We start from the raw sequence: 12,923 nt of genomic DNA, 5'->3' as shown, positions 1-12,923 counted from the left end.
CTTGAGGAGAGGTAAATGTTTGAAATAGTCACAACCATTGTTGTGAATCTCTCTCTTCATCTGCATCTTTCTGTCTCTACCATATATATGCCAGGCCCTGAACTCGGCATTTTATGCACATTGTCTCATGTAACCTTCCCAGCATCTCTGAGGCAGGGCTCAGTAACCTCCTTTTCCAGGTGAGAATTATGTAAATTGGCCTCGAGGCACCAACAGGTGAGTGGCAGAGCTGCTCTCTGGTCCCCAGCCCTGTGCTTGGCCAGGGCATAAGAGGTCAAATGGTGAACGGTGGGGGGTCGAAGTAAGGCTGTGCTGGGACTTGGTGACCTGCAAACTGACAAGCAGCCGATTTCACACACAAAAATGAAAAGCTCCAGCCAAGTCATCACACATCTTCAAGGTTGGAATTCTTTAGCACCAAAAGCTGAATTTGTAATTCCTTAATAGACCTTCTTGTGAAGTCTGTTGTTTTTGGATAAAAGATTACAGTTGTTCTCTTAAGATCAGGCTATATGAATTTATCGTAACAAAGTTTACCTTTTCCATAATGGAATTTCACCGCCACCAAGGTTCCTCAGAGTCTGTTGATTAAGAAGTAAACTTTTGCTTTTAAGAATTTTGTCTTAAATACTTTGGTTTAACTCCTCTCTTGGCACCAGCTTGTTCTTTATTGGTTAAAGAGTCTTTGTAGATGTTGATTCCTTTGAGTAAATCTTCTTTTTCAATTTTTTAAAACTTTCTAGGTAGATTATGATAATCATGCACTTTATAAACATGGGAAGACAGGTCGAAAACAGTCTCCTGTGCGTATTTTCACCAATATTCCACCCAACAAAATAATCCTTCCTAGCGAGGAAGGGTACAGGTAAGATCTTAGTGAGGCCTTGTAATACATGAGTCACTGAGAATCAAGTTCCATATGTCCAACGTCAAAATGCTTTTAATAGTGACTCATATAGTTCTTCTGCTACCTTTAAATTTGGTCTATAATTTTGAATTGAATTTGGATTACACTCAGTTTTTGTAACAAGTGCCATTTACCTGCTCTGTGAATCTTCTTGAAAATGTGCAGCTGATTTAAGTCTTTCTTCCTTAGATTTTGCCCTTTGTGTCAACGGTATGTTTCCCTAGAGAATCAACACTGTGAGCACTGTAATTCTTGTACCTCCAAGGTATAGTTTCTCTAGAATGCCTTCTTATTCATATATATTTGTTTTATTTTAGCTTACTTGTTTCATTACATTTGCTTAATGTTATTTTTTTAAAAAGATTTTATTTATTTGAGAGAGAGAGAGAGTGAGCACAAGCTGGGGGAAGGAGAAAAGGGAGAAGCAGAAGGATACTCCCTGCTGAGCAGGGAGCCCAAAGTGAAGCAGGGCTCAGTCATAGGACCTGGGGATCGTGACCCAAGCTGAACGCAGACGCTTAACCTACTGAGCCATCTAGGGACCCCAATGTTATTTTAATAACATTACAATTTCTATTACTATATTATTTATTATTGTATATCATTTATTATACTTTAATACAGTGTTTCTAATTTTAAAGTAGGACAGGCTTTAAAAAATAAGTGCTTTAAAAAAAAATAAGTGCCTTCATCATTATTAGCAGTTAATTGAGTTCACTTTTTTTGTTTTTTTTTTTAAAGATTTTATTTATTGGGGCAAGAGAGAGCACAAGGCGGGGGGACGGGAGGGCAGAGGTAGACTGAGAAGCAGCCCTCCCCACCCCCCCACCCCTCCCACTCCCCACTCCACCACGCAGGGTTCAGTCCCAGGACACCAGGATCATGACCTGGGCCAAAGGCAGATACTTAACCGACTGAGCCACCCAGATGCCCCTAAATTCACTTTATGTGAGGTACTGTATGATTACTAAAATTAGGAGTGTCTCAAATAAGGCGTGAGGTGAGTGCTGAACTTTATTGAGGGTAAAATTAAGATGTTTCAAATAAGGAACTGAACCACAAGATACCATCCCTATTTTGATGAAACAGTAAGAACATACACTGCGCACTTTTCATGTACCAGGGCCTTCCCTGAGGGCTGTCCATGGATTATCTCAGTTACCACACAAAGCCCTAGTAGAGAAGTACTCTCCAATTTTTACAGGTCAGGAGGGACTACAGGGATATACCTCCTACTCATTGTCTTAAGGAGGTAGGGTGGCCCTTTAGGTGGCCTTAAATCCAGTCAGAAAGAACAGGTGAAGTTTAGATTGGCTAATATGCACAAATGATTCGCCAAAGGAAAGGCTGTATTTTTTATAACCATCATAAAGTACATTTTGCATAACTTTATCATTTTGTTATTGGTTATACTTGTTTTTAACTGTGGTAGCACATCTGATTACATGTATTTTCAGTCAGCGGAGATATTATCGGGTCCCTTATTTTAAAAAAATTATGCCCAGGTCATTTTCATAAAGCTCAAAATGAGGAAACAACATTTTATTATTTAGAGACACACACATAAGTGGTAAAAATAAACAAAGGCAAGGAAATGACCATCACAGAAACCAGAGTACGTGTTACTTGGTGGGGCAGAGGAATGCTGGATTGGGAAGGGTGCCTGGGGGAGTGTCTAGGGGGTCAGCAGTATTCTCTTGACCTATTGGGATTCATCAGTGTGTACTTCATAACACTCATTAAACTGGACTTGTAAGTGTCTTACATACTTTTCTAGGTAGTTTTAGTTAACAGATTTAACATTACCCAAACAGTACCCTGTAATCTCTATCTTTTTAGATGATCTAAAGTTCTCAAATTCAAATTTCATTAAGGATTATGCTACATAGGCACGTAAAAGTTATGAATCATTAATTCTCTTAAAATTTTCATTGAGTCCTTCTTTGTGCAGTTTGGGTTGCTTGAACTGAGGTGGACTTTCAAGTTCGTGTAGATAAATCCCCTAGTTTCCCAGTTAAGGAAATTGGGGCCCATCAAGGAGGTGTTTGAGTTGAGTGGAGAAATGCATAGATTAAAATCAAAGTATTTAATTGTGAAGCCCAGGAAAGTGAGAAATAAGGAATGAATAATTTACACAGATTTTAATAAGACATTTTAATTTTTAATTGTGGAACTTGATTTTTTAATGATACATTAAACATAATTTAAAAATTATTTTTGTAGGATGGCAGGAAATGGAACCATTGCTTTCTCTGCAAAAAGTGTGTAAAACCTTGTAAGTATTTAGACTTAGTGTTTGAGATCCTGTGAAAACATTTTAGAGTTTTTCTTCACTTAAATGGGATTTTTACTTAATTGTATTTATAAGAGAAAAAAAATTAATATAGAGGCCTATGTGGATTTACTTGCTTTTTAATTTTTGCAGTTGCCAAAATACACACTCTCTCCTTCCTGGGGAGACATGACTTTGTAACCTGCTTCAGTGTGGCATTTGGTTTGGCTCATTTTAATAAGGCTTTGTGTCACTCAGCCAGCCCCCATTGTGTCAGTGGCCTGCTGCTCATGACTCATTGAAGAAGGGCTGCACTGGCTGCCATGTATCAGAAAGAAGTTAGTTGCTTTATGTGGGATTCTGATCTCTTAACCTTGGCGTCTTTAACCAAATTATAACCAGTTACACAGATCGGTCACGATGTTTGAAGTAAACACTGTTCATGTTTCCCCGTCGTAAAGGTTGATCAAATGAAAAATTAAATGGACTTCTTCTAAAACTCAATTTTTATTTTATAGCCTGGATCCACTGTAGCATTTGTAGTCACTGTGCTCTTCCAGATCATTCTTGCGGAGCCCCTAAAGATGGCTGCTTTATTTGTGGTGAATTAGACCACAAACGTAGTACTTGTCCTAAGATCGCTACATCTAAGAAAGTGAACAAGTAAGTTGAATTCTTTTATTGCCTAGAAAAAAATTTTCTTTGTGTGATTTGTGTAAAGCAGTCCTCCACAAAAGTATGCAATAGAGGATTCAGAAGTGCTGAATTATTTCCTGTTTTTACTGTTACTTATTGTTTGCATAGATGGGAGGAGGGAGGGCACAAAGATAAGTGAAAGAGTTTTAACATTTTACAGGTAAGACATGAAAATCACCAAAATATAAGGTAGAAACTTGTTAACTTTTTATCTCCTATGGTTCATATGAAATTATAATTTGTGGGGAGAGAGTCCAGCCTTTATTGACGGACATGATATTTAAGTCAGGACAGATCAGATACAGACATATGACAGCAGGTGAGTCTGGAGAAGGCATTTCAGGTGGAATATAGTATGTAATCCCACAGTGAACACATCGGAAAATGAATTTATCTCTTTAAATTATATAAGACTTCAAAAAAACATTAACTATTTTAGTATGTAAAATTTTAATTTTTACCATTTTTTTTCCTATGCTTATTTTCACTTTCTCCACCAGTATTTGGTGTTGGTTATCACTCAGAGCGAAGTTAGACCAGTGACAACAGCATATTTTAAAAAAACATTGCTATTTCAACTGGGCGCAGTTGAATGATTACACTTAAAAAAAACTAAAAGGGATGATAGTTACTGAGTCTTCTTGTTTTGTTGTTACGAAAACCAGATAGATAAATTAACATTACGTGAGAATTGCGATCAGCATAAAATTTCTGAGCCATCTTATGACTTGTGATTAAAAAAAAAATTCTTCGTATTTGAATTATCTGATGTTATTGTAACTATTTATGGTTATATTAGAATTCTTTTCCAGTTGTTCATTTTTTTGGTTAGTGGCAATTAGTTTTTCCCATTAAGGCCCAGCCATTTGAATTCTGCCTACTGTTTTATTTTTCCATTACTTTTCACCAAATTTACTCTAAACAGTTATTTCTACTAAGTAATCCAGAGTAGAAATGGAAGTTTCTAAATTAAGAAATGTATTGAAGAATATTCTAAAAGATTTTTTTCTTAGAAACCTTTAAGAATAGAGACCCCCTAATAAACTATTGGTCTGGGATTGTTGTACCATGTACAGGGTAAATCTGGTTGCAAATCAAGTTATTGTTTGCTTTGAGTCTGTGATTTTGAGTCTTTTGAGTCTGTGATTTTACTTTGAGTCTGTGATTTTATGATACAGGGGAACTGAATTTGCATTTTGGTAATGTATTGTGTAGGCTCTTTGTTGGTCCTCCGTAGCCTGGGCTAGTTGGCTTGGTGGTATTGTACTATTTCCATCGAAGGAAACCATTTAATATCTTTCAGTATTAGATTTTATCAAGTTTAATTCAAGGAGCAAATCCATTAGGATGTGGTGTACCTGATAAGTCTTAAATAGTATTACTTTTTTCTCTCAGAAAAGACTCCTAAACTCCTATGAAGAGTTATCTTCAGGTATTGCTTTCAAAAAATTTTCCTAATGAAATTGACAATGAAAAATGGTTTTTTTTTTCTTTACAATAGTAAAAAATAATTCTAATCATCTTTTTAGCATATATGGCATAAAAGATATCTCATAGCTGTCTTATAGTAACTTGTTTTTCTTAAGTTTAATTTGCCTTTGCTTCTGAACTGGAATGGTGCTGGCTCCCTCTTGTGGTTAATCGTTTTTATCATTACATAAATACCTTTAATTTAGAGGACAAACACTAGGTCAATTCAATTTTAAGGCAAAACAAAACAATGAATTGATTTATACTCAAGCAGTTCAATTTATACTGCGTTGAAAGACTTCATCTCTGGAAAGTTTGTTCGTTCATATTAAAATGAATATTTTTCTTCTGCTTTTGTTTACTGTGTCCTCTAGTGAGGTCTGGTTCATGTTTAGTTCTTCTTATAAGTGGAAAAGCCAAAGAAAATGTCTGTAAATTTTGTATACAGGCACACACAGCTTCACTGACTATGCTGTCAAGAAATTATGCTTCAGGGGCGCCTGGGTGGCTCAGTGGGTTAAGCTGCTGCCTTCGGCTCAGGTCATGATCTCAGGGTCCTGGGATCGAGTCCCGCATCAGGCTCTCTGCTCAGCAGGGAGCCTGCTTCCCTCTCTCTCTCTCTCTCTCTCTCTGCCTGCCTCTCCGTCTACTTGTGATCTCTCTCTGTCAAATAAATAAATAAAATCTTTAAAAAAAAAAAAAAAGAAATTATGCTTCATTAAATTTGCTAAATCATCACTTATCAGGACATTAGGCTTCTTAAAATAATGGCTGGAGGGAAAAGAGACTTATGTAACATACACAGAAAAGTATAAAGATGGCTGTGGTATTTGTTTTATTTATGAACCGATAGGTTATTCCAGTCTATGATCCAAAATCTAAATATGGAAAAATGGAGAGTTGTCAAGCAAAATTCTGAAGAATAGTCATGTGGTACTACTAATAATAGCTAATATTTGTTTAGTGATTACGATATGCTTAGCACATTATATATCTGAATAATTTATAGCAGAGTATATATTACAATGTAATTAAGAGCACAGGTTCTAGAATCAAGCTGGTTCTGCCACTTCCTCAATGGAGGATTTCATAGCCTCAATTTCTTCCCCAAAAAAAGAGTTGGGGGAAGGATAATGAAAGGCGACATCTAGCTTGTCTTCAGTCTCCCAGATCCTTAGAGTCAAAGATGATACCCACTCATTTTTGTATTTCCAGCACTTAATATGTATGTTGTGTGAACCAGAAGTGAGGCCAGAGTTTGCTCCACAGAGTGATTATATTCTGTTTGTGAATTGCAGATTTGGGTCCTGGGAAGATCAAGAGTAAGCTTTTCCCCAGGACTTCTGGTTTAGGAGAAGGGAATCTAATGATTGAAATGGCTGGGTACCTGAGGGGATTTCCCAGGTTTGCAGGAGCTGGCAGCCCCAGCCTTTCCTCAGTTCACTATACGATGAATGGCATGATTCTGCTAGCTTGGAGAAAGTGAATGAACAGACCAGTAATCTTTCTCAGCTATAGGTAGTCTGTAACTCAGTGCAGAGAGCACCAGAAACTAAGGATCTGTTTTGTTCTGGTGTGGTTTAGTGTCCTCAGAGCGTGAGTTCCAACTTGTTCGATGTGAAGCTAGTCTTTCAGGAAGACAAAGACCACAAAGTGTGGGCATCCTGTATGGCACTTGTTAAGACTTTTAGACCCACTGAGGAAAGGAGAATTAGCTGTAGGACTTATAAGATGGGCATCTGTAAGCATTGTCCATTTTTCCATTGTGCTATTTAATTTCTCTGCCTCTGCTAACTGGCAGATGTGTTGGTCCTTTTCCTGAAAAACGTCATTCAAGGATTTGGAGATTGAAGTGCTGAGCTGAGCAGGACGGATGTACCAAAACCAAAACTGTAGCCCCCAAAATAAATAAATAAATAAACCCTCCTAACTTATTGGCTTTATGATTTTTAAAATTTAAATAATATGTATCCCAAATGTTATTTGAACATACAGTCAACATAAAAACTATTGACAAGATATTTTGCATTCTTTCTTCAATATCCAGTGTGCATTTCACATTTAGACACTTTTAACTTGCTTTCACCACGTCCTAGGTTTCCTGGTTGCCGCATGCTGGCTAGAGGCTACCGTGCAGTTCAGCACAGCAGGGGCTTTTCCTGCCTTGACTCTTTACTCTGTGCTGGGTTTGTCGCAAATAAATCTGTAGTAACCGTCTTTCAAAGAAATTTCTTTACTCAAGCGTTTTGCTTAGTCAGGCCTCTGACTGTCTCCTTGTTATTATGGTTAGGATCCTGAGTATTTATGCCTATGATACAGTAAATTCGTTTCCTTCTGTTTTCTTATTTGGTCAGCTGGTTAATTAAATTCCAACATAATTACATAATTCACTATGCTTATTCTACAAAATAATTTAGCACCTTGTTTTTCAGAGCTGTCAGAAAGCAGAAGCAAAGAAAAAGTAATAAGATGAAAATGGGGACCACTAAAGGACAATCCATGAATCATACATCTGCTACAAGGAAGAAGAGCAGGAGAGAAAGAGCCCATCAATATCTTTGCTCTTAAATGTCCAGTGACTTGAGAATAAGAAAGATTTATAGTCCAACCTTTGATGCCATTTTCTGAAAGTGCCACACTGGACTTAATTCTTTCGCTTTCAAAGGTATGCACCTTTCTAAGGCAGATAATGGGCAGGTGGTATTTGCTGGTTTATGGACCCCTGTGCAGCCCCTCTGGAGACCTGGGGGAGGTGTTCCATCCTGAGCTGGTCGACCAGATCTCTCTGTATGCCTTTTTTTTTCTCTCTCTTTTAATTCTCTCTGAATCATATGATTTTGGCCTCTTTTGAAAAAACGGGCATGCAGCGTTCTTTTGCAGAAAGTGTCAGAAGAAAAATGAAAGTGAAAACTTGAGCTCTTGTTTACATTGAACGCAAGTATGTTAAATTAGGTCCAGAAATCTTTTAAGTTAAATATCAAAACATTGTATGATGACTTAAACCCCACTTGCGAAGTAAAGTACAATGAACAATTATTTTTAGACAAAATGATGGGAAGAATTTTGACAAAACTAAAGATATAAAGATTATAATTATGATTTTATTATTAAATATTTGTCTCTCAAGTACTTTTTATAGTGTCCTTTGATATAATAGAACCATTTAAATGTTGTAGGATAAATGAGACATCTAGAATTATGACTTGCTCTGTCATCTCAGTGTCTTTTAACTTAAGCAGTAAGGTTATTTCTTTGTAAAAGTAATAGAAGGCAGGAGAGTTTGGGGATTAAAACCTCTCATCCCTATTCTGACAAACGCTTCCTGACTGTAAGTCATTAGCCAGGTCGTTCACTTGCAGCCCATTTCTTATTATTATATAATTACTTGATTATATAACAGTAGTTATACCACAGGCTTGTTTTCGTGATGACGTTAAATGGGGCACAAGTGCCTGGCTCTCAGTTCTGTTGGTGAGAAATGTTACCAAGTGCAGATGGCTGGAGCCCTAGTGGTAATCATCTGGTGGTCCAGGATCATAGCGGTGAAGGAACCGGGCTTGAACTCTGAGAACAGTCTCCCCGTGTCTCTGCTACGTACCTGACATGATCTTCATAAGACTGCATACTTTTGAACTGCTTGCATTTGCATAATGACTTTTCTTCCCAAACAGCTGCTTTAGAGCAGGTTTGGAGGCATGCTTACTTGGGCTTAGCTAGAGTGCTTGAGTGAAGGTACAAGAGCTGCTCCCCATCTAGCCTGGAAAATCCATCTGGTCTTTAAGTTAGGACTGTTTGATGCCTGATGTGGAAGCACAAACATGGCCCTGATCCATGGATTGGGGTGTATGTATATTCAGGGACATCAAAAGTTGAGCTAAGCCCCCTGGATTTAGCAAGCATCATAAAACTCTTCCCTCACCCCCTTTCCATGTGGGTTGCTATGGTGATCAGAGGGGTGGATTCAGAGGTGACTGGGTGAGATATGAACCTTTTGCAGAATCATTGTGAGTGTTCCCCCCATCCCCTGATTCAGCCGTAGGCCTGGACTTTACTTGACCTTCATGGTGTCCTCCAAACCATGGTAAAGTCTCAAAATCTCCCCTGAAATTCAAGACACCTAAGGGGACCGTGATTCCTGAAGAACTAGGTCCTGCTGATAAATGGGTTATTATCATGACCCCATTTCCTTAGCTTTAAGGTACCATCAATTGTAAAATGCACTATTGATGTGATTGTGGCTTTTCTGGGGGAGAAACCCCATAGCTCATTAATTGTGTATATTAAATTTTAGATGTATCTTATTTTGGAGATACTGAAATGTTAAAAAAAAAAAGTACACCTTAGAATTGAGGAAATAGGGTATTACTTACAATCAGAAATTATGTACTTTAAAACTTTAACTGCTTAGGAAGTTAAAAATAAGAAATTTGATGATTCTGGGGGCTCAGTTGGTTAAGTATACAACTCTTATTTTTGCTCAGGACATGATGTCAGGGTTGTGAGATTGAACCCTGTGTCGGGTTCCACACTTAGCGGGGAGTCCACTTGAGATTCTCTCTTTCTTCCTTACCCCCTCCAAACCCTGCTACCAATAAATCTTAAAAAAAAAAAAGGAAATTTGGTGATTGTGTTCTTTGTTTAATTAATACTAATTTTAAGGACTTTCTTTTCTCAGGGAATAAACTAATAGGATGTAAAAATGTCTCTGGAAGGTAAAGTGTGATGGGAGATGAGGTCATTTGTTCTAATTAGGAATCTGCATATCTGAACATATTAAGATACCTACTCAAAACAGCCATAGAGGAAAATCCCTAAATTTGACACATAAAACTTTCTAAGCTTTTTAAAAGGATGTTTTTTCTTAAATTATTACAGTTAAATTTCACTGTAGTTCTTGCTTATATTACAAAATTTAAGGAAATCCAGAGTTACTTTGTAGGCCCTGAATGATCAGATTTCAGGCTTTTCTTGTATTTAGTTTGATATTTAGACTAATTTATTTCTTCAGTATGCCCCACTATTTTCATCTCATCCTCTTCTTTCTGTTTGGACTATTTCAAGTTTCACTCGCTTTAGGAAGTCTTGCCTGGGTCCCTGCCACCAGCTGGTACCTTCCTCACTGAAGCCTGGGTGTTCTGCAACCCATTTGAGGCACTTCTAATGTATTATTCTGTGATTAAATTTGTAGATTCTATTTACCCCAAAAGATTTTAGTTTCTTAATATCAGTACCCATTTTATACCATCTTATATCTCTCATGCATTGTAGGTGCTCAATAAAAATTTGATGAAAGCACGAAATTTTGTAGATGTTTTCACATAGTGGGTGCATTAGTTTGTTAGGGCTGCCATAACAAAATACCAGGGACTGGTGGCTTAAATAGCAATAACTTATTTTCTCACAGTCCCGGAGGCTGGAAGTCCAAGATCAAGGTGTTAGCAAGTTTGGATTTTCTGCCTCTCTCCTTAGCCTACCTTCTCGCTCCTCCTGTGGTATTTCTTCTGTGTGTATGATTCCCTGGTATCTCTGATATCTCTTTGTGACCAAATTCCCTCTGCTTATAAGCATACTAGTCAGGTTGGATTAGGGCCCACTCTCATAGCCTCATTTTACCTTAATTTTCATTTTAAAGGCCCATCTCCAAATATAGCCCCATTCTGAAGTACTGGGGGCTAGGGCTTCAGCATCTGGATTTAGAGGATGGGATTCAGTTCTTAACAGTAGGCATGCCTAAGATATGGAGAGGACTTGGTCTTTTTCTTGTATTTATTTTTAATTTTTATTCATTTATTTTTGTTAAGTATGTGGGACTTGAACTCATGACCCCTAGATCAAGAACTGAGCTGAGATCAAGAGCCGGATGGCCAACCGACTGAGCCACCCAGGGTCCCCTTGGTCTTTTCTCTTTCCTATAAGGACTGAAAAAAGGAGATCAGGCTTAAACAATATTGGGGGTTATTTAGAGTCAGGAGGAAGACCATCTTGATACTCAGGGTTTAGATGTGTATTTAAGGTTGGGATGTGCTGTGTGAGCAAGACTGACAGCCTTGAAGCTTAGAATAATTCAGCTTCCAAGGTTATTTTAAGAAAAACACTTAGGTTGATATCTGGCCCCTTCAAAGTCATTTACAAAATACTAGGCATCTAGGAGAAGTTTGACTAATTTTTTAAAAGAAAATCACAGCCCACAGAAGGTTCTGGTGTGATGCTTCCTCCTTCACAATGTCATTGTTGGGGTCTCCACTACATGTCTTGCCAGTGAAATAAAAATATGTTTGTGTGTCTTTTCATTTCTAATTCTTTTAAGGTACTTAATGTATGCCCTGTATTAGATCAACTTTTTTGTGCTTATTTCTCCTGTATAGATTAGAAGCTCATTGGTGGCAGGGGCCTATGGACATCGTGGTGTGTGTTCCCTAGCTCCTAGAGCTGTGCCCTGCACACTGTGATGTCTGAGGCAACCAGCTGCTGCCCATGTGACTTCACTAATCCCCCCCGCCAACCCCAGAAAGTGGGCAGCCAGGCTGACACGTTTCCTCACCCACCAAGTGGTAGCTGCTCGTAAGTCAGGACTGAGTGAATGGAAATGCCGTGTCATATACTGCATGAGGTCTCAGCACCCTAACTGGGCTACATGGGGAAGAAGCTAATATGCTTAGAGCTGCCTTGGTAAGGAAGGCTTGCACAGACTGCAAAGGAAAATCCAATTTCACTTATTTGATGCGATTTTAATTGGAACATTAGGACAGGGGTACATTAGTAAGGGTCAGCCAAGAAGGTCATTGCAATCAAGTGCTGATAAGATCTCGACAATTTGATTTCAAGCGATTTAATATAAATGTTAACTCAGCAAGACTGAGGGAAGAAAGCTCCCACAGTGAGCAAGCAGATCTCAGAGCTCTGAGAGGTGAGTTTTATCCCATTAGCTGGACAGTCACAAGATTCTCACACTGTTTAGTTGCTTAGTACCACTGCAGATGAGAAGCGTGACAACTGCTGTTCTGAGAAATGGAGCCCAAGGAGAGGGGCCAGTTTCTTCGCCTGTGAATATAGGGGTGAGGAGTAGGAGAAACCAGAAGAATCAGACTGAATGTTATATATGCCTAATGAGGACAAAAAGAGAAAAAGGGCTTGCCTATTAGCTTAACAATTAATGCATGAGCCAGGTAAATCAAAGAAAATGAAAAGTTTCTCCAGTCTTTCCACCCGGAGAGAACCACAGTCAGAACTTCTGTGTGTGTTCTTCAAAGGTAGATTTTTGTATAAATAGCCATATAAACAGACACTCTAAAATTTCCCCCACAGAAATGCAATTGGGAGTACATACTGTTTTATAATCTTCTTTTTCATAAACATCTGAACATCAGTTTATATTTACAACAACAGTAATACTCTTAAGTATGGGTATATTTTTTAAATCAATATCTGATGTTTGGACATCTCATTTGTTTGCATTTTTTCCCTCTTGTAAACAACCCTATGCTAAACATACTTGTGACCAAATCTTTTGTTTCCTTAGGATAAATTTCTAGACATGAATACTGGGTCTGCAGCTCTTATTAGAACCTCTTTCTTCAG

The 12,923-nt window shown here is 38.0% G+C and overlaps 1 protein-coding gene across 3 annotated transcripts in view; it reads left to right on the top strand.

Annotated features, from left to right (window-relative positions):
* LOC111149151 (zinc finger CCHC-type containing 4) overlaps positions 1–9,878 on the top strand; it is a 45,499-nt gene extending 35,621 nt beyond the window's left edge. The window contains exons 9-13 of one of the 3 annotated variants that reach the window (XM_022506101.1): positions 744–865; positions 1,097–1,172; positions 3,131–3,182; positions 3,698–3,842; positions 7,787–9,878. In XM_022506101.1, the coding sequence (XP_022361809.1) occupies positions 744–865; positions 1,097–1,172; positions 3,131–3,182; positions 3,698–3,842; positions 7,787–7,913 (522 nt within the window). In that variant the 3' untranslated portion in view covers positions 7,914–9,878. Of the gene's footprint in view, positions 1–743; positions 866–1,096; positions 1,173–3,130; positions 3,183–3,697; positions 3,843–7,762 lie in introns of all 3 variants that reach the window. The other 2 variants (XM_022506100.1, XM_022506099.1) reach the window with 2 other exon arrangements.
* Positions 9,879–12,923: the final 3,045 nt, after the last annotated feature.

This window comes from Enhydra lutris, unplaced genomic scaffold (genome assembly GCF_002288905.1).
Source record: "Enhydra lutris kenyoni isolate GAN:26980312 unplaced genomic scaffold, ASM228890v2 scaffoldscaffold21, whole genome shotgun sequence".
In the NCBI taxonomy this organism is placed as follows: Eukaryota; Metazoa; Chordata; class Mammalia; order Carnivora; family Mustelidae; genus Enhydra; species Enhydra lutris.
The sequence above is the reverse complement of the archived record's forward strand: the minus strand, read 5'-3'. Positions and strand labels throughout refer to the sequence as shown.